Below are 25803 nucleotides of genomic sequence, written 5' to 3'. Positions count from 1 at the left end.
ACTTTGTGAAGGAGGTGAGGGATGGGAGGTGGGGGTGCTAAGGGGAGAGAAGCAGTCTCACCCTTCCCCTTTCTGACCGCTGTTTAATAATACTAGTTTCCTTGATGGGGCATGTGCTAAGCACTGGATGTGCACCGTTTTCTTGAACACTCACTGTGACTTTGCGGGATAGGAATTCTGCTCTCAGTTTACAGTGGAAGAAAAGGAGGGTCAGAGAGGTCAATGACCTGTCTGACCCTGGTCAGGAGCCAATAGAGTGATATGCAAACCCAGATCTGCCCTTCTCTTGAATCTGTGAGTATGGGCCAGGTCCAGAGTGGGCAAGACAGTACACGAAGGCCAAGCTGGCAGCTAAGGACTTCTTAAGGCTTTGTCAAACCCCTTTGATCTTGACCCCTGGCATTTGTAAGGAGGGCTTCTATTGTTATTGCCTGTTGTGTCTACCCACCTCTAGCTATATGGAGCTTCACTGGGCTGTATGTTACTAGCCCCTCTAAGTTTTCCCCCATGGTGTAGTAGTGTTAGAGTGCCCTAGGAGGGCAGCCAGTCCTGACTTAACTTCCCAGACCTACCTTGGTAGTGGAAATAGAAGGTACCGGGCCCAGCAGGTGGTGGGAGACTTTGGAACCTCAGGGCTGCTTGGTGGGTGGGGCTGCGGATGACTTGGCCCCGCAGCAGGAAAGACTGATTGGCCAGAGGCAGTGGGTCCGGCCCCCCTAGGCCCTCCACAGTTACTGTCTCTCCCTCCAGGAGGCTGATGTTCAGGACCTGCCGGTGCAGTAGAGAGAGCAAAGCAAAGTGGTCAGGTTTCTTCCTGCTCCTCTCAGATTTCTACAGACCCTTGGTATGGCCAACCTTGCTGCTTTCAGAGCCCCCAGGACCCGAACTAGGCACTTCAGTAGTGGAACAGCTCAGATGATCTTCCCACAACTCCGTGAGTTAGGGCTCAATATGCAAATTACCCAAGGTCACACAGATATTAGCAGAAGTGGCATTTATAAGCAAGTCTGTCTCCAAAGCCTTTCTAGTACATCAGCTGCTTCCCCTCCCTGGACTCAGTTTTCTCATCCATGAAGTGGGGCTAGAGTAGGTGTGTTGAACTAGATGGGGTCTGAGGGTCTGGCCAGCAATGTGAAGTCTTAATCATTGGACCCAGCTGCCCAGCTGCCCTTGGACATCCAATTGGATGTCTTTGCACCCGGTGTGAAGGGGCTTCAGATATCCAGTCTGCCTCACACTAAACCACCCTTATCAGGGAATGACTTCATCATCTACCAAGTACCAAGTCAGAAACTGGCATCTTGCCCCCTCCCTCACATCCCATATCTAATCAATCCTGCTAATTGGACCCCAAATCAGCCCCACTGCCACCTCTCCAGGTCCCCAATAAGGGGCCTCAGCAGCTCCCTGATGGCCTTCATATAGGGTTCTACCCATCACCCCCAACATCACTACCCTGTGAACTGTAGTCCTAAACCTTGCTGATCATGTGATTTCCTCATTCAAATCCTCCAGTGGCTCCCCATTGAGTCCCTAGAACTTGTTGGATCTAATCCAAACTCCCTCCTGGCCCTCCTGGCTCCTGTGAGTTGCTCAACTTTATTCCACACCCCTTCACATGACAGTCACACTGCTGTTCTCTCTTCTTATGACCTCTTAGCTCTCCTCCCTCGAGCTGTCACTGCAGCCAATTGGAAACCGGCCAGGGAAGAGAGTGTCATGGGATTTCATAGAGAAGTAGGTAGAGGACAGATGTGGAGAGTCTGAAGCAGAGGGACTTTCTGGAGTGGCCTGGAAGGCAAAGGATGGTGGGGATGGCCAGCTTCCCCAGGAAAGGGATAAGGAGGGGTAGCAATGGGAGGTGGTTTGTGGTTGCAGTGCAGGTAAGTGAGGCAGGTAAAGCCATTGGATCATACTGGGAGATTTGGATTTGTCCTCTGGGCAATCTGAAGTCACCAGCAGGTTTGGGTGGGAAAGAGACATGATCTAACCAGAGGTAGTCAGGGCCTGTGGGATGAGTTGGGGATGGGAGAAGTGAGATAGGGATGGTTAGAGAGCTCTCTCCAGGTGAGACACAATGGGTAGAGGTGGGCCATCAGAAAAAAAGATAAAGGGATGAAGGTGAGATGAAGAGAGATTTAGAAGGTAAGATTGGGAAGCATTTGGTAACTCACTCACTGGGTACCACTTATCCAATCCCAGTGGTTAAATGTCTTGTGGTTGTTGTTGTTAAGTGCCATCAATTTAGTTCTGACTCACAGCAACCCTGTATAGGGTTTCCAAGGAATGGCTGGTGAGCTTGAACGGCCGACCTTGTGGTTCAAACCAACCTTGTAGTCTAGCATGTTAACCCACAGTGCCACATCAGGACTCCAACTATCTTGTAGGAACCTTGAATATCATTTAGGATCAGTGCTTCTGAATCACCCAGGGATCTTGTTAGAATGCAGATCATGATTGATTTAGTAGATCTGTGGTGGGGACTGTGATTCTGCATTTCCAACAAGTTCCTAAAGGATGTTGCTGCTGCTGCTGGCCCCGGGGACACATTTTAAGTAGCAAGAACCTATTCCAAGCCATTTTATAAGATGAAGAAATGGAAGTTCAGATAGCCAGCAAACTTGTCCAAGATAACATGGTTAGGATGAGGTTTTAGATCTTGGGTTTCCAGTCTAGTGCTCCTTCTACCAGGTCACATTGCCACTTCCCATCCGGACTGAGTCTGTTTCTGTGTGATCCTTGTTTTATGGAATGGAGCAGCCCAGAAGGCTGGTTCAGGGGTTAAGGGCCTGAAGACCGGTCCACCATCCTCTGCCTCCCACATCAGTCCAGGCAGTCCCTCTGCTTCAGGCACCTGTCCTTTACTTATTTCTATGCAAGTCTGGGGTGACATTTTGGGTCATGACACTCTCTTTCCTGGCCAGTCTCAATAAAGATGTATAGAAAGAATGAATAGCCCATATCTGTGTTCTGTGAGCGGGGCCCAGCCAGGTCCCAGGAGACAGCCTTTCACCAGACTCCAGAGGGGCCAGCTAGCAGGGAGGGGTCCTCTCTCTTGCCTGGGAGGAAGGGACCTAGTAGGTCTTCAGGGACAAAGAGAAGGCTCAAGGCCGGGTGCTGAGGGCAGAAGCGCCTCTTCTCTCAAGGAGTTCGTCCCTGCATGGCATGATTTGGTGGAGGCTGCCTGACCATCTGCTGGGGACATTCCTCAGGGAATTCCTGCTACAGGCGGAGGCTGGATGAGGTCCCTTCAGACTTGGAGATTCTGTGATTCTAGAGTTGGGAAAACAAGACTCACACACGTGGAATCTGTCATTATCGAGAGATGCCAGGCAGCATATAATTCTGCCTTAAGTGGCACTGAATGTACGGCAGGAATCTTTCAGAGGGAAGCTGGAGGAGCTGAAGGCTCAAAAGAGTGCATGGAGCAGGTGGGGATGGAGAGTGCCTAGAAAGGGGGCTGTGAGGAGCTGGGAGGGAGGCCCTTCTCTGCAGGGAAGTGTAGAAGGCAAAGGCGGAGGACTAGACATTAACTTAGTATGTATATTCTTCCTTGCTGCCATACTCTTGACTTCTAGCTTCCTGCTCTGACCCCACTGCTGCCTGGGACCGGAGAGCAGCAGCAGTAGCAGCAATGATTGCTACTCACAGGTCTTGTTCTAGGTGCTTTATGTCTGTTATTTCATCCTCATCTCAGTATTATAAGGAGGCCTGGAGGCACAATGCTTCAGAACTCGGCTGCTGTCCAAAAGGTTGGTGATTTTAACCCATCCAGCAGTTCTGCAGGAAAAAAGACCTGGCTATCTGCTTCTGTAAAGATTACAGCCTAGGAAACTGAATGGGGCAGCCCTACCCCTGTTACCTGAGGTTGCTATGAATTGAAATAGACTTTACAGGCACCACCAACAACAACCACAGAGTTTGATAAGGAAGGTGGTAAAATCCCTATAAATAAACAGAGGCTCAGAGAGGCTAAGGAACTTGTCAAAGGCCACATTGGTATTAAAGAGCAGTCTTGCCTGACAGGAGGCAAAGTCAGCTTACTTCCCCTCCCAGCTTTATGAGGAAGCCGACTTTATTCCCAGGCCCCTGGGCTTAACAAGAAGGTAGATCTTAGCTTTATGTCTTGAGTTCTTATAAGTCATCTTTCCCTCAGAAGCCAGGGAAACTGGGATCTGAGGTCTCTGGGGGGAGATCTGGCCCCCTCCAGTCTGGTGGGGAAGGTGGAGATGAGAGCATGGGGTGGGGTGGGGTAAGAATTCTGGGGGCTTCCATGTAGAAGGCACCCTTTTCTCAGTTAGGAGCGATCTGGGTTGCTCTGGTCCCCTGGGTTTCAAGCACCCACTTGTGTGCTTGCCACTGTGGCTGGAATGTAATTTGTCACTTGTTTGAGGGCTGGCCTGACAGGGGCCAGACAGGGCCCAGTGTCGGACAAGGGGGTGAGGAAGTCTTGATGCAATTTGCAGGCATGTGAAGAGCTTAGGAGACAGATTTAAATGTCAGCTCTGCTCATGAAGGCTGTCTGCCCACACCCCTAGTCAATGACAGGGACTGGGGGAGGGGAGCAGGTAGGGGAAGACAGAAGCAGAGGGAGCTGAGGACAATTCCCACAGGACCCTGTGCTTTCTAACACTGTAGCAGCCTTTGAGGTCATGTCAAAGAGGGAAATAGAGCCAGTTTGGAGGCTGGCTATTTCTTGGGTGGAAGGTATGAAAGACTCAGGTTGTCCTCCGCCAACCTCCAGACATCAGTCTTGCCTGGCCTGGTCGATCCCCATGGAAACTGCCAGTCAGGTTTCCAGCCACATACCCTAATGCTGTGACCCATAGGTGGGAAGATACGATATAACCATTCTTTGTAGACATTTGCTCAAATACAGCTCTGTGAGTGATCTCAAGGATCACTGGTGTGAGACCCCACTCCCACTCCTAGTCTCTGAACCCCACCCTTCTCCACATTAGACTCTTGGTCACACCACTACCACAACTACTACCACCCAAGTAGGCTCTGACATAGACCCACTTGCAGGCACATAGTCCCTCATGCCAACAGCAAAGGCACAATTTCCCCTACAAGGCCCTTTACAGTTTCCACAGCTCTTTCATATCCATAATCTTCTCAGATCTCATCACCTTGATAAGGAAATAGGACAGGCTGTGTCTAGCTCCACTTTATAGATAAAGGAACTTTGTAATTAGGAAGAGATGACCCTTGGGTCATAAAGTAAGTCCAAAGCAACACCAGGGCTCTGAATACCCTGCCTTCATGCACAGTGCTCCAGCCTCCTCCCCAGGGTGGAGAGAATTCCAGGTGGGCTTCCTATGGGTTGGGTCAGACAGGGCAGGACTGAGGAAAGGGGGCTGGGGTGGAACCCAGAGAGATACCTGCCCCTGCCTAGCACTCCCTCTCTGGACTTGTTCTATGCCCCCATGCTGGGGAGGAACATGGGCTCTTCAGTCCTCAGATCAAGTTCCAGCTCCATCATTGACTGGCTGAGTGTTCTCAGGCAAGTTTGAGGTTAGTTGTGTCTGTTAAATGGGAATTCATGCCTAGCTCACAGGGTTATAAGAATTAAGTTAGATCTTGTCTGTAAAGGGCTCAGCACAGGTATCAGAAGAGGAGCAACTGTTCTCTTTCCATTTAGGGGACAAAATGGGCCTCATCTAATCCTAGCTTGTCATCTGCCATGGTGGTAGTTGGATGTGGGTCCACCTCACCCTCAGGTCTGCCTAGAAAGCACTGAAAGCTGGAGTCACCTCCTCGCTGGTCTACGCTCTGCTGCTTCCGAGAAACAAGAAGGGTTAAAGGCCCGAGTATTGTGGCTCATTCTGGTCTATGGGGAAGCTTCAGGGACCAGAAGAGGAGCCATACATACAGGAACTGGTTGGGACAGACCTTCTGCATCATCTGGTCCAACCTCTTCCTTTTATAGAGAAGGAAACTGAGGCCCAGAGACGGCAGGGACTCAGTGTAATCCTCCAGAAGTAAACAGCAAAGCCAGGATTGGCACATAGCAGCTTCTGTGCTCTTATATAGTGTGGGATTTTTTTAGGTAGAGGGTCAGGTGAGGAGTCATGCAGCCAGACTTGCCTTCTACCCTTGGGTTCCCCTCAGATAGCCCTTCTGGGAACCACGGGGACACAATCTCCTCTGAGGGGGTTGCCCCCAAATCCCACCCCACCGGCCCCCTACCCAACTCCTGGTGCTACTTTGGACCTGCTTCTGACCTGGCTTAAAGGGGTAGGGTGTTCTGGCTTGCAAGCTAGCAGCTGACTGGCATGGGAAAACTGTTTGCCAAAGGGGCCTCCTGGGACACTGGGGCAGGGACTGTGGGCAGCTGTGCCCGGGCTCCAGATGGTACGGAGAACAGCCAAACCAAGGTGGGACTGGCAGTGGAAGTCCTCTTGGCAAGATCACTGAGAGGCAGGCGCTGGGCCCAGAAAGGCCTGGAGCCCTCGGCGATACTGGTGTTGTGGGGGTTGGGGTGGAACCCACATGGGCTGTGGAATCGTGCCACCTATCCTCAAAGGGATACTCTGGACCGCTCAAGAAAGAGCCTACGGAGTCCAATGCCCAAGCAGTGAGGCTCCTCTGACCTGGGAGGATCGGCACTGCCCTCCTCCCCACAGGCTGCTCAGAGGGTACTAAGGACTGCAGAGCCAGGAAGGGAGGTGGGATACAGGGGATGAAGCAGGCTATGAGGGGCATGCAGAGCTGGGCTTTGAGGGCTTCTGGCATCTCTGAGGCTGCAAACAGGAAACTGAGAGCGTTTTGCTCAGTCCTGGAGTCTCTGGGTGTTGTAAACAGTTAACACACTCAGTTGCTGACTGAAAGGTTGGAGGTTTGATTTTACCCAGATGCAACTGGGAAAAAAGGGTTGTTGCGCTACTTCTGAAAAACAATCATTAAAAATCTATGGAGCTGGCTACCCAAATGGTGGTGGTGGTGGGGGAGGCGGGGGCGGGGAAGGACACTACAAAGGCAAGAAGTGACTGGCTTACAAGTTTTCAAGAGGGAACCTAGATCCAGAGGGCGTGAGGGAAGGTAGAATCTCCAGTGAGTAGTATCCAATCTGTCTAGGCAGGGCTGATGAAATGAAATGCAGATAGGTCTCTTGTGATACAACAGTGAATAATTGTTATCAGGACTGATTGTGAGGGTTGGAATTGTAAAGGTAGACGTTTTATAGCAAGGAGGGGAGTAATTAATTTTTCAGCCTAGGAGCGGAGGTCCCTGGGACCATCAATGGAGAAGAGTGGAGAGCGGGATCCTACCTAGAGAAGTAGTGATGCCTGAGATGGAGGAAGAGATGATGCCATGGAGAGGTGGAACAGCTGGAGACTTTAGACACAGAGAGGGAGAGGGGCTGTGTGCTGACAACCAGGGTGCAAACTTGTAGTGTATACCCTTTGGTTGGTTGATGATGCATGGAGGGGATTGTAACCATGGCAATTAAATGATATATGATAGAATGAATGTAAAACTAATGCTTTCCCATGTAAACTATCACATAATTCACAATAAAACATTAAAAACAAAACAAAACCTATGGAGCATACAAAACAATATAGGCAGTCCGACTGATTACTACAAGAACAAGCAAGTTGTTCGCCCTGGAGACATCAAGGCAAGTGGTCAGGTCCCCTCAGGGCAAACCCCTTCCAAGACTAAGACTCAATGGGAATATACGAGTAGACATGCGCTCTGATTGGTGACCACATTCCTCACCGATAAGGGGAAGTGAGGGAAAAACAGCAATGAAGCTGTGAGCTAAGCCCTACAATGTTCAATAGACTCCTGTGAACCTGGGTGGAGACCTGGTTGACCAGGGGCAAGACCTGGGGACTCTCAGGCCCAGAGTCAGTGACATAGCCACAGAAGACTATAGTGAAGTGTCCAGCTGATAAGAAGAGAGGGCATATGCACAAGAACAACCACACTTGCAGACAATACCCACTTGACCTGGCTTTAATGACAGGAAGATCAGAGCTCAACTAGAAGTAGAAAGATGAGGAAAAAAGAGTAATCTGATGCAATTTGATGAACTCGACCTACACCTATGGATGCAGTAGCTCAAAAGTGGGAACAAATCTTTACAGCGAGGATCATTCCCACCCCCTCCACACACACAGTAGACAGGGATGGGCAATTTGGATATTGGCTATCCAAAATGGGGGGTAGGGCTACAAAGGCAAAAAGTGACTAGCTTACAAGCTTTCAAGTGGGAACCTAGATCCAGAGGGCGTGGAGGAAGGTAGACTCTCCACTGAGTAGTATCCAATCTGTCTAGGCAGGGCTGATGAAAGGAAATGCGGATGGGTCTCTTGTGATACAATAGTGAATAATTGTTATCAGGACTGATTGTGAGGGTTGGAAATATAGGTAGACATTTTATAGCAAAAGGAGGGGAGTTATTGACTTTGAAGTCTAGGAGTGGAGGTCCCTGGGACCATCAAGGGAGAAGAGCAGAGTGGGACGGTACCCAGAGAAGCAGTGACGCCAGAGATGGAGGCAGAGACAATGATGTGGAGCGATGGAGTGTGGAGTGGCTGGGGACTCTAGACCCAGAGAGGGAGAGGGGCTGTGTGCTGATGATTCAGGCTTGCAGGGTATACCCTTTGGTTGGTTGATGATGCATGGAGGGGATTGTAACCAGGGCAATGAAACGATATACGATAGGATAAATATAAAGCTAATGTTCTCCCATGTAAACTCACATAATTCACAATAAAACACTAAAAAAAAAAACCCAAAAACCTATGGAGCACAGTTTTACTCTGACACACATGGTACTACCATGAATAGGAATCAACTCAGTGGCAATGGCAACAACTGCCCAGCCCCAGGCTCCAGCAAGGGCTGTGGTCGTGTGGCATCAAGCTACCTGCCTCAGGGGTATGATTTGTGGGTCCTTAAGATGCTCCTCTCCCCTCTGGCCCCTCCCATCACCCTTACCTGTATTCCATCCCTCACTCATGCCCCCACTACCACCTACTCTAAGCAGTCCTTGTGAGCTCATGGAGAAGCAGGTGAGCAGGTGGAAGTTTATCCATATATGAAGCTGCCATGCTGTGATTGGGTCCCCTCTCCCCAAGCCTGGAGGAGCAGCAGGTAGTTTTTTGGCCCCTCACCTAACCCACAGTCAATGCCCAGTGTGGGCTGGACAGGAGGGCACTGCTTTGGCCTTTGGTAATCCAGAAACCCTTAGACCCACCCCCTGCTCTTATGCAATAAAGTCATGTTTCCAAGTCAGTTGAGGTGGCCTTTAGGGCCTGGGCCTGCCAACCTGCTGCTTCCCAGTCCAGGCTTGGCTGTGGATTTCTCATCCTCAGATGTCAGCGCAAGAAACCTCACCTCCAGGAAGCCTTCCCTGACACTAAGCAAGTGCTCAATTCATGTTTGCAGAACAAATTCATTCATCAAAAAACCTGAGTGAAAGATTAACGGAGTGACCTTGGGCAATTCCTTTTCCTTAGTTTTTCAGTGTTCAGTGAGTACAGGTCTGCAGTGTTAGTACTTCTTTAGGTTCCAGTGGATTGTGTGAGTAAGAAGCCCTGTGGGTTAGGCATTGGAGTGCTAACTACAACGTTAACAGTTCAAACCCACTAGCCACCTCTTGGGAGAAGCAGTCTGCTCCCACGAGATCTACAGTCTTGAAAATCCTATGATTCGGAATAGACTCCATGGCAGTGGGTTTGGTTTGGTTTTGCTTTCGTCTGAGCGGGGGTAGGGATTGCCAGAATCTGTCTTGGAAGCCGAAGAACTTTAATTCCTGCTTCAGTCCCGATTCTGTTTCTTTATTCCCAACTCGGGTGCTGACTCAGTTCTGCCCACCCACCCCCACATGGCCTCTGGCACTATCTGAGGCCATCAGGGCCCACAGGGTTCCTGGGAACCCAGGATACCAAGGTAGAGGGGTGGGGCCAGCCTCTGCCTGTCATGATTCCTGACAACAATCCAGGGCTGTGGCAGGTCTTCATCTCAAGGTTGCCTGGTAACGGCTTTTGCATTCTGGTGAAAAAAAAAAACAACGGTGGCAGCACCAGACAACAGACACAGGGCTTGTGTGAGGGGGCGGGCATGTAGGGTGGGGCCTGGACCAGGGCAGGGATAAACCGAGCTAGCATCTTGTCCCCACCTGTGGCAGGATCCTGGGCTGGGCCCAGCCTGACCCAGTGGGCATCAGTGGGAGTGGGAGGCTTGGGGGGCAGGCAGTCCAGTTCTGCACAGGGACACCAGCCTGACATCTGCCCCTCCCGCCCCCTTTCCCACACCTGCAGCTGGTGCCTTCCACCCAGTGAGCCACAGCCGGTGCCACCTCTCATTAGGTGATGATTTTACATTAATTACCTTAATTAAGCGTCTCTGAGTGCTAATGGCTTGTGTGTGTGGGGGGGGTGGCTGTTCCTAATTACCCTCCCAGTCAGCCTGGAGTGAGGGCCACAGGACTTGGCAGAGCTGGAGTGAAGAGCTGTAGAAAGAAGGGGAGGGGCCCACCAGGGGGCGAAGAGGGGCTGAAATAGTCCCCCTGAAGATGGTCCCTCTTCCCCACAGAGGGCCTGGCTCAGAGAGCTCTCCGTTGGCTGGGCCTCATGGCCTCAGAGGGAAGGTTTGGGGGCACCGTCCTGGGAAAGTGATGGATGGCTTCAGAGCCAAATCCAGGGCCTGGAAGCATTGGGATGGATGGAACGCAAGTCGGGAGGTGGGGACCAGGCAGCACCGCCTGCTCCCTGGACGCCTGTCTCCCTTCCCTATGGCTCCTCAGTCCCCTGCCTGATTTCTTCAGCTGAAGGCCTTTCTCCTCTCCACCCCTATTCAGTCTCCAAAATCCAAGTCAAATGCCACCTCATTCATTCATTCCTTTGTCCATTCATTCAGTCAGCAAGGGTCTGACCTACCTGGGCCCTGTACTCCAAGGTACCCTCAGAAACTTGAAGTCTAGCTAGGGAGGTAGGAAGTTATGAACAGACTGATAGGAGGTGGTATGCTACAAGCTAGGATGAGAGAAAACTCAAGTCTGGGGATCAGGAGAGAGCTCATAGGAAAAATGATGCCAAGGTTGAGTCCTAAGGAAAGGGTTGGCAGATGGTTTCCAGGCAGAGGAAACAGTATGTTCAGTTGGGCTTATGATGAAACCGGACTTGGCCCAGTGAAGAGGTAGAGTGGGATACAGAGAGGAAGTAGCTAGAAGTGAGTTGGGTGGTATTGGTAGGGCCCAGAGGGAGCAGTCTTGATTTAAGAGTCCTAGGGAGGCTTGAGGGACAGGACTGATTTCATTTGAGAACAATGACTCCAGTGGTTGGAGCAGGGATAAGTACAGGCCAGTGCGAATGGGGCAACAGTGAGAAGGCCACTCATTAGGTGATGATTGTAGTGGCTGTGGAGATGAAGAGGGATAAGAGGGTAGACCTGAGAGCTTTGGGAACGTTATGGTGAGAGAGAACCTGGGGGTGAGTATGAGTAGATGGGATGGGAAAAAGGAAGGGCCAAGGTGACACCATGTCACACAGCTCCAGGGACCCCATGCCCTTTACACAATTGTAACTCTGCTATAGGTTTCTGGCTGGTTGGAGTCAGCTTCTGAGGATGGGAGTGAGAATGGTGAATAGGTTTGGGGGATAAGGAAGAATTGGGTTTGGGGCATGTCAAAATCAAGGAGCTTGTGGGACATGATGAGTTCCTGAAGGCCCAGGCCTTATCATTAAGAATGAGTCTGAGCTAGATTTTGGGAAGTGGGGGTTGCCAGCAGAGAGATGCCACCAGGGAGAAATGAGATTGTCTAGGGAGGCCAGGGCTGGGGCAGGAGTTACTGATGCCTGTAGGTTGGACTCCCCCACCAGACCTTCTCCTCTCTGATGGGGCCACCATGTCTATCATCTCCACTTCTGCATCCCAGGAGCCAGCATAGGGCTTGGTCCAGAGGGCGTATTTCCTGAATGAATGAGTGAACAAATGAATGGCTTCTGAACTCAAAAACCCAATACTTTATTCTCTCCACTCAGCATGGATTCAGAGTCCACATTAATCCAAGGCTAGTTGTCCCTTCTCTCACTTACCTGAGCCCCAATCAGACTCCCAGGGGAGGGCTGGGCATACCTTGTCCTTTCCACTGTCCCTCTCAGGTAGGGCATTGTTGAGGGGAAGCAGTAGTCCTCTCTGCTCCCTGGTGTACAGGGAGAATCTGACCTTTTTTTAAGCTTATATTCCAGCCTTGGCCCTAGGCCCCTTTCCAATGATGTTTCTGAGCATTTTCCCCTTGCCCCATAACCTACACCTTTTTAGGGAAAGAGAATACACTAACTTTTTACTTCTAAGCCACTTACCTTGATTTCTACACCATAACCAGGATAGACAGAGATGTAGTAGAAACAGTCCAGGCCAACATCAGGGGGTAAATTAGAGGCTGAGGGGGAGGCCAGATAGCCCTCTGGGCCTGAGAAATTCCAGCTACAAGGGCCTGGGAAGGAGGAGGAAACACAAGTTGTAAGCCTAGCTCTGGCAAAATGGGCCCAAGTAAAACCGAATCGTGTGTGTGTGTGTGTGTATGTGTGTGTGTAGTCTGTCTGTGTTTGTATGTATATGAAGTTGATGTGTTAGGATGCCTAGTCTCTTGTAAGAAGAGGGCCGACTTTTATTGAGCACCTACTTTGTGCAGGCTCATCTCAAGTCTCACAATAGTTCAGTGAGATAGGTCTTTTTGCTATTTTATAAGTGAGGCTCAGAGAGGTTAAATAAAATTCCTTGGGTCATGTTGTAGTTGGGAGAATCAGGATTAGAACCTGTGTCTATCTGATTCTAATCCACATGCCTCCTGCAGGGTGGCCCTTAAGACCAAAGGGTAGGGCAAGCTGAGTGGTGTCAGAGACAGAGGAACTGAGGGTTCCCACAGATTTCCCCTTCCATGCCCATTTCCAGATCTGCAAATTAATAGGTAGCTGACCTGGTGTCTGGACTGTGGTGATGGTAGTGGTGATGATGGTGGTAGTGGTGGTGGTCTCTTCGTCATCTCCTGAAGCCATGGATGTGGCAGTGGTCCCCTCGAGCCTGAGTCCTGTGGTCTGAGACATGACGTCTGGAGCCCATGGCCTGCCCATGTCACCTGGACCCTCTTGGGTTGGAGTCCATGTCCTGCCAGGGGGCGTAGTGCTGGGCCTCTCCCGTGGGCCTGGAGTGGGTACTGCCATGCTGGGCCCTGGAGGTAGAGGAGCTGTAATGTGAAGCGCGGGAGGCTCCGATTCCAGGCTCCAGGGGCCCTCCCTGGATTGCGGCTGAGTGGGTGCTGTGGCAGTGGCTGGAGTGGGGCTGGTGAAGACAGGACGGTTGTCCTGGTTGGCCAGGCGAGGGAGGGGACTCGGACTGAAGCGTGTAGGTGGGTCAGGCTGGAAGGGCAATGCTGGCCTCAGCCTCTCCTGGCTCCTCTCCAGTTCCTCTTGTAGGAATTCCTCTAGCAGCGGGTGGTGGTTGATCAGCTTTAGGGTGGGGGCTGTTGTGACAAAGTGGACTCCTCGTTCTGGCTGCTCAGGTGTAGGGGCTGCTGTCATTTCCACATCTGTCTCCTTGATGTCTGGGGCCTGCCCTTCACCCATAGTTGGGGCTTCTGAGGAGAGTCCTGAGATAATAATGAATTATCAGAAAGTGTCCCCTTGTCCCAAAGTGTCACACCCAGCCCAGACAGTGGGAGATCCAACTCTCTTTTGACAGAGAAACTTGGGGGAGTGTGCTCACTGTTGAGAATCACAGAACTATAGACTCTTAAACTGGATGTCAGATCATATCACATGCTTGTAGGATGGCACATGAGATATTCCTATCACTACAGCACCAGTGGCAGGCATTGCTAATTGATCATTGCACTATTTCCTGCTATCCTGATGAGATTCTGAATCCTTTTCAACATAGGCAGCCATACCTGAAACCTCAGATTGACATGACAAATATATATTTGCCATCATGAATGGAATTGAAGGGCCTATCTTACTGATGAGGAGACAGACCAGAGAAAGGAAGTAATTTGCTCAAAGTCACACAGCCAGTCATTAGAGGAACTGAGATGAGAACCTTAGCAAGTGTGTCATCCCCCACTTCAGTGCCTTTAATGCCTGATATCACAGGGCATCCAAGTTCACTTTCTGTTCTCAGTGATTCTACTGGCCATTGTTGTTCTTAAGTGTCATCAAGGGTTCTTTTAGGGTAGCACTGAGTAGAATGGGAAGAACCAAGCTCTGGAGTCAGGAAGATGTGGCTTTAAATCCCAGATTCACTACTTTAGGACTGTACAATGTCATGTAAATAAACTAAACTCTTGGAATCTCAGCCTTCTCATCTGTAAACTGGTTTTCTTATTTTGTTTTTTAGGTTTAACTGAGATATGCTATGTCCTCCAGAATTCCCTTTATCTTTCTTAGGACATTAGTCAGGGTTCATCTAAGACAGTGTCTAAAGTAGAGATAACAGATAAACATCAGGTATGCTACAACCCTCTCTGTTTGTGGCAGACATAGCTAATCGATTTTGGCTCTTTCTTGCTGAGGCTTGATGGGATTTCAGAATCCTTCTCAACACAGCTATCCAGGCAGCCACTATCAATAGATCACCTAGATATTGTATGGAAGATGAAACTTGTTTCCTATCTCTGGTTTGAGGTTCAGATTATTTTACTATTGATTTCATTGGCTTATTTAACCACATAGCTAGAGAGATGATGCATATTCTACTTGTGGCCCACTGGGTTCCTCAGATCCTTAACTGCCAGGAAGAGATTAGTGCATGCTGGCTCCAGACTCAGCTCACACAGAATTTTGCCATATTTGAGAAGGCTGGGAGAATATTCCTTATCCTTTCAGCTCTCAAAATGTCTGCACAAGGACTTGAAGGGAATCACAACCGGGGTGAAATTAACTGAGTTTGCATGGAGAAGGTCAGTTCCTCCGCATGTCTGGTGGTGGGGCTCACACCCACCCATGGATTGGCAGGCACTAGGAAGCAGCAGATGGCCTACATTCTGCTCAGGAGAGCATGGCAGCTCTGATGTGTCAGACAAATGGGAGGAGGGAGGAAACTGAGGTGAGAAGCGGGTGCAGGTCAGAGGGCTTTCCATTCATCTGGGTCAGAAGGACCTGGGAGCCCCAAAGCTTTCAGAAACCAGAACTCTTATCTCTTGAGATGCTCATGGAAGCAGCTACCTGTACCCTGGCATTTTATGCCAGGCACTGGCAACACAGTGTCCAGTTAAATGTCCGGCCAGGCTCATACCCCCCAGAGCAGATGGTCCACCAGTGTCCTGTGTCTTTCATTTGAGTCAGAGAGAGAAGGTCCAGCCCGTGCTTGTGACATGCCAAGACAGCGCTCTTCTCTTTGCACCCCCACCCCAGATGTCACATGGTCTTTGATGGGTGAGTGAGCAGAGCCTCATCTTAATATGGCATGAGGAAGGGGAGGAGGAGACTTTCTCACCGCAGACTCTGGAAGCCCCTGGAGTTATGCACGGCTCTGTGTCCTCTTCCAGGACTTCCCAGGGCTCCCAGGGTAGGCACCTGTAGGACTTTTCACTGGGAGAGTGTACAGAGGTCCTCTGTCTTGGGAAATGGTCACAGCGGACACAGGCTTTCCTGTGGCTGCTAGGTGGGTGCTGGGCAATAGAGCAGAGCTAATGGCTACCTCCTGTCACTGTCCATTGCACTGATTGTGTTATCTGGGGGCACTGAGCAGTTGGTTAAATGGGATCGAGATAGCATATCAAACGAGCAAATTGATTCCACCATCAACTGCCACTTGGTCCCAGCAGGAGCCACCCACTGTTAGAGAGGGTAAGATTATCTCTGGGAGACAAGCCGTTTCAGGGGTGAGGGCATGTCCAGACACCTGGTGGACTCTAGGAGGTTCCCGGGGCTGTGACCAGGAGGTCACAGGCCTTCTCTCTACCTGGGCTGATTGAATTTAGGAGTACAGGTGCAGGGCAAAGGGTTGGCTCCCTATACACTGTACCCCCTTAGATCCTCTTGTTATGGTCCTCCCCTCCCCAAGCTGAGGGTGGGATGAAGGGGACAGTGGAAAGAGGTGTTGGGGGTCCAGTCTCATCAGATATCTACTGTGTGCTAGATAGACATTGAGTCAGGCCCTTCACCTGTCTTGTATGTGTAACTCTGTGAGACAGGAAACCGAAGCTCTGAAGAGGTGCTGTGAGGTGACTTACCCAAATTCCACAGTGGGGGAGCTGAGATTTGAACCCATACATATATAAAACAAAAACAAGACCTCAAAACAACCCAAATCCATTACCATCGAGTTGATTCCCACTCAGGTTTTAAGGCTGTAAATCTTTATAGAGGCAGATTTACCTTAGGCTGCCTCTCCAAAGGAAGAGACTAGAGCTACTCAGCAGAGAAGCTCACTGTAGGCAGTCAAGGAAACAAAGACCTGGAGAGAGGAGCGGAGCGGACTTGTCCAAAGTCTTGTGTAGATTGGAGATGGAGCTGGACTCTAACCCAGGAGCTAGGTCCCAAGTTCTTCAGGGACCCGGGTTGAGTATCAGACTTGACGAGTCCTTGGAAAACCTTTGTCTGGGACTCAGGGGTTGCTCAGAGTCCTGGTGTGGAGCTGTGGGTTAATGTGCTGGACTGCAAGGTAGGTTTGAACCACAAGGTTAGCAGTTCAAGCTCATCAGCCGCTCCTTGGAAACCCTACACAGGGTCTCTATGAGTTGTAACCGACTCAACAGCACTCAACAAAAACAAGCAACAACAAGGGGTTGCCCACTCTGTGCACAATCCACATCTGAGTCTAGGAACCAAACCAGAGAACCAGCTCCACAGCTCACATGGGCCTGAGTTCAAAGGTCACATCTGTCACTGCCAAGTTATGTGAGTTTGAGCAAGTTCCTTCTCAGAGCCTCCTCAGCTGTAAAATGGATAGTGTGAAGGGATTTTGTGAGGATGTGAATGCTCTAAATAGCTGTGCTTAGAGGATAAGCTGGGCAACCTCCTGTCAGGGCCCTACTGAGGCAGGCCTCTAGGGTGGGGAGGGGTTGAGGCCTGGGGGAACAAGTTCCTTGTTGGGTGGTAGTATGTGTGACCCTGAGCATATCAGCTCACCTTTCAGAGTCTTGGTGTCTTCACCCTTAAAATGTCCTAGTGGTATTTTAAGGTGGGCAGTTTAAACTCACCAACCACACTGCAGGAGAAAGATGAGGCTATCTGTTCCCATAAAGATTTATAATCTTGGAAACCCTAGGGAGTAGTTCTGTCCTATAGAGTCACTATGAGTTGGAACCGACTCCACAGCTTTGGGATTTTTGGTTTTGTGCAAAGGACTTCATAGCGCTGCATGTTTCCAGAGGACAGTCCCTGGTCACAGCAAGACAGCCCCCCCGCCCCCCCCCAGGACTCATACCTGGTGCCAGAACAAGGGCAGACCCTCAACCTGATCCAAAGAGCTGGGGGCTGCATCCTGTAAGTCGCCCGGTGTAGGGAAACACCCCTCTCCCTTTCTCCACTGCCACTCTTTCCAAGGAGGAGGCCCTGGGAGCTTCCTGGCAGCCCCCAGCCCTGGCATGGCCCTGCCGCAGCCTGAACCCTCCCCCCGCATTAGTTCTTAAGCTATGCAAATAGACATCGGAGGGAGCCCTGTTTAAAGTATTTAGATGAAATGAAAAAAGGCTTTCATCGGCACTAATGAGCCATTCAGGATGCCTCCCTGGTGGATTCGCTCCCGCTCCTGCCTCCCGGCCCTCGCTGGTTCCCCCCTGGTCCCTCTTGGGATTTGAGGCCCTCTCCACCTTAGTCACAGCCTGGGCTCCCCTGGGAGGGACACCTATCTTGTCCTCCTGCAGCCTCTTGGGGCCCAGCTGGGTGAAGGCCCATGTCTCTAGCCCCCACCAGGCCTGGATGGAGCTGGGAGCCCAGCCTGTATTTGGAGGAAGCTGTAACAACTGGGGACCTCTTCTTCACAGAAGCCAGCAGCTAGTGATATCATCCCCATCTTATAGAAGGAGAAACTGAGGCTGAGAAAGATCTAGAAGTCAGCCCGGTGCTGGTGGACCTGGAGTTGGAATTGGTCTCGATGAAGGCAGACTGAGGATGAAATTCAGGGGCCCCCTGCCTGGGGAACTACTGTACCTGGTGGGCAATGATTAGACTCCAGATGCCACCTCAGCATCACCAGACTTGCCCCCTAAGTGCTATAGTTTCTTCTGCAGCTATTTTTGCACCAGACAGCCAGAAAACCTCAGGTTCTAATACTGAATCTGGTCCTCACTAGCCAGGCAACCTGAGCAGGGGACTGGCCCACTTGTGCTACCTCTGTTTCCTTCTCCATGGACTGGGTCAGTCCTGGGTTTGGGGAAGGCTTATGTAGAAGCTGGGCCTGCCACAACTCCTGTGAGGGCAGGAGGAACCACCTGTCATTCTGGCAGCCTCTGTGGAGGCATCAGGCACGGCCCATTCAGGGTCCAAGCTGCACTGGCCCCTCAGTGCCCGGGGGCTGACGGGAAGGAGAGGGACCATAATTCTGGGGTGTGGTCAGGTTTGATTCCCTCCTCTCATCATGGCAGTATCAGCTCTTAGCTTGTGTGTGGAAGAACAGCAGGTGGGACAGGGGGGCCCAGAGGCATATCGTGGGCAGGGAGCCCACCCCTCTGGGTTCCAAAGGCTAAGCTGGTCTAGCACTGGAAGAATGAGAATTTAATGGGATCCATTTATTATCCCATAAAAGTTAATGAGTTTATTCTGGAGGTTCCCTGGCCCCTTTCAAGTTTTAATAGGGGATTAGCAAGGGCTTGGCCCCTGTGGACCCCCATTATCCCAGTGCTCCAAGGGAGGCAGGGGGAACTCTGGGAACGAGAGCCTTTGCCCACCACTCCCTCAGAGCCAAAGTTAGAGCCAGGTCTTCATAGTCACAATTCCACTGGGCCCAGCCCTGTTCAGTGTTCTGAGGGACCCCAGTTAGAGTAGAGAGTGGCAGGGCAGTTCTAAAGACTTCTGATTCTATATGCTACTGAAATAATTTTCCCTCTCAGTGTCCCAGCATATGAGGTTAGTATGCTGTTGTTTGGCTCCTTATATTAACAAGGAAGGCAACAAAACACCAATACAACAAATGGGGAAACTGAGGTCCCAAGCTGGGAGGTGATTTTTTTCAAGTTACCCAGAAGATATGGCAGAGCAAGAAGGAGACAATCAGTCTCCTGTGGCTTGGAGCCAGGTAGCTGGGGATGGAAACCTGTGCTGAATATGTACTTGGCCTCTTAACATACATCTCTCAAGTCTCAATTCAGGGAGCTTTGGATCATTTTCCGCAGAGATAAAGACACTGAAGCCCAGAATGGGTAAGTAACTTGTCCAAAGTCACACAGCTAGTGAGTGGCAGAGCCTAGACCAGAAGTCAGAGCTCAGCTCTGTCCACTGTGCTCACTACCCCTCAGCTGTAGCTACTCATCTCCCTGCCACCCTGGCTGCCACTATCCTAGGGACTCATGCTGGTAGCCCTGTTGGGGGTGGGGGGAGGAGATCCCAGCAGGGTCCTGGAGGGTCAGTTGTGGGAGTAGGCACAGAGATACACTCAAAAGGACATTGTCATTGCCAGACAAGCACCTTCACCCTCAGCCTCTGTTCACATGGCTCATCCCTCCCCTTCAGAAGTGCCTTCTCACTCCTTTGTCTCTTCAAATCCTCCCCACCCTTCAAGGCCCAACTCTTCTCTCCTTTAGGGAGCCATCTAACCTAGCCCAGTAGGTGGTAATAGCTGCTTTCTCTGACCTGAGGCACTTCCTGGTGGGCTCTCAATACATGCAAGGCTTTCATCTCCAATAGGAAGCCTGTTGGCAGTGATCCAGCTTTGGTGATGGGGTGGTGGTTATGTGTTGTGCAGTTGGTTCCAACTCATGTTGTTGTTGTTGTTATGTGCCGTGGAGTCGGTTCCGACTCATAGCAACCCTGTACGGGGTTTCTGAGGCTGTAAATCTTTATGGGAGCAGAAAGCCTCATCTTTCTCTTGCAGAACAGCTGGTAGTTTCGAACTGCTGACCCTGAGGTTAGCAACCCGATTCGTAACCACTATGCTACCAGAGCTCCTTGGTTCCAACTCATAGTGACCCTGTATATAGGGCTTCCGAGGTTGTAAATCTTTACGGGAGCAGAAAGCTTCATTTTTCTCCCATGGGTCAGCTGGTGGATTCAAACTTCTGACCTTGCAGTTAACAGCCCAGTTTGTAATCCACTATGCTCCCATTAGGATCACAAATAATGACTGCTGGTTTTAGGCAGTGAAGGGTGGGCTCAGGGCACAGTTTGCCTGCCTGCATACTCCAAGACTCCCTGCTCCCTGAAGCCCCTGGCCCTTGGCCAGCAAGGGTGGGGAGGGGAGGGCAGGGGCGGGCAGGGGTGGGTCCTACAGGGAGAAGATGGGCAGCCAGCCCTTGGCAAGTCCCCAGCACAACCCCAACTGGCAATCAGTGGAGAATGTCTGCCAACACAAGCTGGTAGGTCCACCAGTCCAACTTTCCTCCCTCCCACTGACCATCCTTCACCATACCCTCTTGTTGTTGTTAAGTGCCATGGAGTCAATTCTGACCCATAGCAACCCTGTATAGGGTTTCCAAGGAGCAGCTGGTGAGCTTGAACCACCGACCTTGCAGTTCAAACAGCTTTGCAGTCTGATACATTAACCCACAGCACCACACCAGGACCATATCCTCTTAGCACTCTCATTTTCTTGGTCAGCCTTGGCAGTCGTCACTTCTTGCCCATGTTTCAGCCTCCAGATCTGAGTCTTTCGGATCATCTCATTCCTCCCTCATTTACCCAGGAGAAAACTGAGTGTGCAAGAGGAAAGGATTTGCCCAGGATCCCATAGAACATGGGGCAGGTCTGGGGTTCAGGAATGTCAAGGGCTTAGGGTGGGCATTTGGGTGCTCTGAAGAGTGGATTGAACCCTCGAATGTCCATGGGCTCTTTACCACCTGTGGGCATACCTCCAGGGACAGTTAATTCACTACCTCCTGAGCAAACAAGGGCTGTCATCCTGAGTGGGGGTAATGAGTAACTTAGGGCAGCTCCAGGTTTGGGAGTCTTCTTATCAGATTGGAAGGGAGTTTGGGTAGAGGAGTTAGACCACCCCATTCTGATCCTGCCCCTAGCACACTGGATCCTTCTGTGTTTGTCCCTCCTTCCAACTGGGGTTCCCATTTGTTCAATGGGGAAAGTACCCAAACTTCTGCATTCCAGGAGCCCACAACCCACGAAGGACTCTGTGAATGGGAATATTGAACTCTATTATCTATCTACTGTGCATTTAACACATGCCTTATTGTGTTGTTAGGCGACATCGAGTCGGTACCAACATGGTGACCCCATGCACAACAGAATGAAACACTGCCCGGTCTTAGGCTAACCTCATAATTGTTGCCACGCTTGAGCCCATTGATGCTGCCAATTTGCCAATCTATCTCGATGGGGGTCTTCCTAGATTCATACTTCGTACATTCCATGTTCTGATTATTGATGGATGTTTACAACTGTTTTTCTTCGTTTTGAGTTGTGCCCCATCAGCAAATGAAGGTCCCGCGGACTTTACTCCCACTGGCTTTACTCCATTTGCTTTATCATGGTCAACTCTACTTTGAGGAGGCAGCTCTTCCCCAGTCACATTTTGAGTGTCTTCCAACCTGAGGGGCTCATTTTCTGGCACTATATCTGACAGTGTTTCTCTGCTATTCATAAGGTTTCAGTGACTAAATATTCGGAAGTAGTTTGTCACTCCTTCTTTCTAGTATGTTAAATTCATCATCTGGAAGCTCATCTGAAACCTGTCCACCATGGGTGACCCTGCTGGTATTTAAAATATCTGTGGCATAGCTTTCAGAATCACAGCAACTCACAAGCCACCACAGTATGACAAACTGACAGATGAGTGGTGGAATGTGCCTAACACCATTCTAAGTGCTTTATCTGAATTAAATCACATATTCTTCAAAAGAAGTCCCTGGTGTTGTTAAGTGCTATCGATTCGGTTCCATCTCATAGCAACCCTGCATAGGGTTTCCGAGGCTGTAAATCTTTACCGGAGCAGAAAGCCTCATCTTTCTCCCACTGGTTGTTCTGAATTGCTGACTTTGAGGTTAGCAGCTCGACTTGTAACCACTATACTACCAGAGCTCCTTAACATATGAGGTAAGATTTCCCCCCTCCCCCAATCATTTTATTTGTTAGATGAGGAAACTGGATGCAGTGAAATACAGTTACCCAAGGAGACCAAGCTTGACTATGTCAGAACTAAGAATCAAGCTCAGATTGCCTAGCTCTGAAACAGTGCTATCCAATAGAACGTTTTACACTGATGGAAACATTTTATTTCTATAGGTCTAATACAAGGAGCTCTGGTAGCATAGTGGTTACGAATTGGGCTGCAAACTTCAAGGCTGCAAACTACCAGCTGTTCTGCAGGAGAAAGATGAGGCTTTCTGCTCCCATCAAGATTTACAGCCTCGGAAACCCTGTACAGGGTTGTTACGAGTTAGAACCAACTCCACGGCACATAACCACCACCATATCTAATACAGCAGCCAGTAGCCACACGTGGCTATTGAGCACTTGGAATGCCTAGTGGGACTAAGAACTGAAAATTTAATTTTATGTTAGTTAATTTAAGCTAAAATAGCCACATGTGGTTCATGATACCATAATGAACACTACAGCTTCAGAGTGCTCCGTCTCTCAAACTACAGTAATTCGCCCCCCTCCAAGGAGGAAAGGAAGAAGCTCTGATAGCGTAGTGGTTACGAATCGGGCTGCGAACCGTAAGGTCAGCAGTTCGAAACTACCAGCCGTTCTGCGGGAGAAAGATGAGGCTTTCTGCTGCCGTAAAGACTTACAGCCTTGGAAACCCTGTACAGGGTCACTATGAGTCGGAACAGCCTCGAAAACCCTGTACAGGGTCACTATGAGTCGGAACCGACTCCACGGCACATAACAACAACAACAATAACAACAACAACAAGGAAGAAAGGAGTCCTGGTGTGGTGCTGTGGGTTAATGAATCAGACTGCAAAGTTGTTTGAACTTCAAAGGTTGGTGGTTCAAGTTCACCAGCTGCTCCTTGGAAACCCTATACAGGGTTGCTATGGGTCAGGGTTGCTATGGGTCAGAATTGACTTGACAGCACTTAACAACAACATCAAGAAGAAGGAGGAAAGGAGTCCTGGTGTGGAGCTGTGGGTTGATGCACTGAACAGCAAAGCTGGTTTAAATCTCAAAGTTGGTAGTTCAAGCTAAATAGTTGCTCCTAGAAAACACTATACAGGGTTATTATGGGTTGGAACTGTCTCTACAGCACTTAACAACAACAATAAGGAGGAGAAAAAGGAGTCCTGGTTAATGCACTAGCCTGCAAGGTTGGTTTGAACTGCAAATTTTCTGGTTCAAACTCACCAGCAGCTGCTCCTTGGAAACTCTGTACAGGGTCGCTCTGAGTCTGACTCGATGTCATTTAACAACAACGACAAGGAGGAAAAGGGAGTCCTGGTATGGCGCTATAGGATAATGCACTGGATCATAAGGTCAACTTGAAGCACAGGTCGGTGGTTCAAACCCACCAACTCCTTGGAAACCCTATAAAGGGTCATTATAAGTCAGAACAGACTCGACAGCACTTAACAACAACAAGAAGGAAAAGGAGCCCTGACGTGGCACTATAGGATAAGCGCTGGATTGCTAACTGAAAGGTCAGCAGTTCAAATCCACCAACCTTGTGGTTAGAGCCCAATGCATAACCTACTACACTACCAGGGTTCCTCTCTGTAAAGTCTGTTGTTGTTAAGAGTCATTAAGTCGGTTCCTACTCATAGCAACCCGGCATAGGGTTTCCAAGGAGTGACTGGTGGGTTTGAACTCTAGACCTTGTGGTTAGCAGTCCAGTGCTTATCCTATGGCACTACACCAGGACAGCTTTGGAAATTCTATGGGGCAGTTCTATTTTGTCCTACAGGGTCACTATGAGTTGGAATTGACTTGACGGCAACAGACTTTTCTTGAGGGAAGAGGAGTCCCTGGATAGTGTAAACAGTTAACATGCTGGGCTGCCATCCAAAAGGTTGAAGGCTCAAGTATACCCAGAGGTGCAGTATAAGAAAGGCCTGGAGATTTAATTTGGAAATATCAGCTGTTGAAAGCCCTCAGGAGCACAGTTCTGCTCTGACACGTGTGGGAATCACCATTAGTTGGAACTAACTTGGTTTAAGAACTGAAGAGCCCAGACTCGTATTTCCTAGAAAAGAGTCAAAATGGGTGGCACTGTCTGTGTCCTTGGGGCTTGACAAAACTGGAAGTTTGGATTGGGTTAAGAGAGAGCACCAGAGTCCCTGGAACTTTTTAGATTTTCCACAAAGGCCTCAGGAGAGTTGACCCTATTAGCCACTCACTCGTCAGTGAGGGTTGGTTACGGTTTTCTTCCCAAACTTGGCCCAGCATTGGTGTTCTGAGGGGTGGGGGTTTGATGGGCAATTTTGGAAGCTGGGGCAGATTTTAGATGGGTGGAGGACAGCCATAGGCACTTGGCCCATGTGATTTGGCTTAGGGTGGGGCCAGGGTATGTGAATGTTTCATGGGGAACACCTAACTGTGCTTTGTTGACTTGTCCCTGCCCCATTGTCCAGTCAGAAGCAGAGTGCAGGGGCCTAGCTCCTCAGGGCTCCTGCCTGGCCTTGTGGGCAGGAAGGGCACTCACATTTACCGAGTATCTCCTATGGGCCAGGCATGCACCTCTCCCTGAGTGGCACCTCTCAGTGTCAACAATTACTATTCTACACTTTACAGATGAAGAAACTGAGGCTTGTTGTTGTTAAGTGCCGTCGAGTTGGTTCCAACTCATAGCGGCCCTGTATAGGGTTTCCAAGGAGCAACTGGTGAGCTTGAACCACCGACCTTGCAGTTCAAATGGCTTTGCAGTCTGGTACATTAACCCACAGTGAGGCTTTGTTGTTGTTGTTGTTAAGTGCCGTTGAGTTGGTTCCGACCCATAGCCTAAACCTTGTATAGGGTTTCCAAGGAGTGACTATTGAGCTTGAACCACTGACCTTGTAATTCAAATGGCTTTGCAGCCTGGCACATTAACTCACAGCGCCACATCAGGAGGCTTAGGGGTCAAATAAATCATCCTAGTTCATGCAGAAGACAAGTGGCAAATAAGGAGCTTGAAGTGGATCTCTCTGTTCCACAGCCTAGGCTCAACATTTCCACCACATTGGGTTGCTGGTTTGTGCAACTATGTCTGTATAGTATGTGCTTTTATGTGTGCATGTGTGTGTGTACATGCATGTGTGTGTGCATGTGTGTGTGTAGACACATGCACAAACCGTAAGTCATCACCATTTGTCCTTTTGCTCATGGATGACACCGCTCCCAGAACCTGGCTTCACATAGTCCTCTACTCTAGAAAAGCCCAAGCTCCCAGAAAAAGGGACGTGCTTCTCCCTGAGGAGGCTGGTGTGTTCCCTCTGTTTCACTCTGCCCCTTTGTAGGTCTGGCCTGACCCTTCCCAGGGACATACGGGCTTGCCATCCCTGTGGACTGGGAGATGGGAGAGGCTTCTTAGCACTATGGCTGGGCAGAGCTCTCTTCTCCCCATTGCCCACCTCCCCTGAAGCTGTGACCAGGGGTCCAGGGTAGAGTGAGCTCCCAGCTAACAGCCTCGTTCTCCACTTTCCAATTTAAAATCTAATATTGTCTCGCCACAGCAGAGCTGGGGGCTGGAGAGGTGATTAATGAGGCCTCTGCTACAGCGTCACCTGCTGCGTTCTACACCTTCCCCTGCGGC

The 25803-nt window shown here is 50.1% G+C and overlaps 1 protein-coding gene across 2 annotated transcripts in view; it reads right to left on the bottom strand.

Annotated features, from left to right (window-relative positions):
* SEZ6 (seizure related 6 homolog (mouse)) overlaps positions 1-25803 on the bottom strand; it is a 54090-nt gene that overhangs the window by 11073 nt on the left and 17214 nt on the right. For both annotated transcript variants that reach the window (XM_006874190.1, XM_006874191.1), the window contains exons 2-4: positions 12941-13609; positions 12324-12457; positions 573-768 (exon numbers count right to left, since the gene is read on the bottom strand). In XM_006874190.1, the coding sequence (XP_006874252.1) occupies positions 573-768; positions 12324-12457; positions 12941-13609 (999 nt within the window). The remainder of the gene's footprint in view (positions 1-572; positions 769-12323; positions 12458-12940; positions 13610-25803) is intronic.

This window comes from Chrysochloris asiatica, unplaced genomic scaffold (assembly GCF_000296735.1).
Source record: "Chrysochloris asiatica unplaced genomic scaffold, ChrAsi1.0 scaffold00266, whole genome shotgun sequence".
Taxonomy (NCBI): Eukaryota; Metazoa; Chordata; class Mammalia; order Afrosoricida; family Chrysochloridae; genus Chrysochloris; species Chrysochloris asiatica.
Note: the sequence above shows the minus strand (reverse complement) of the source record. Positions and strands in the feature narration are given on the sequence as shown.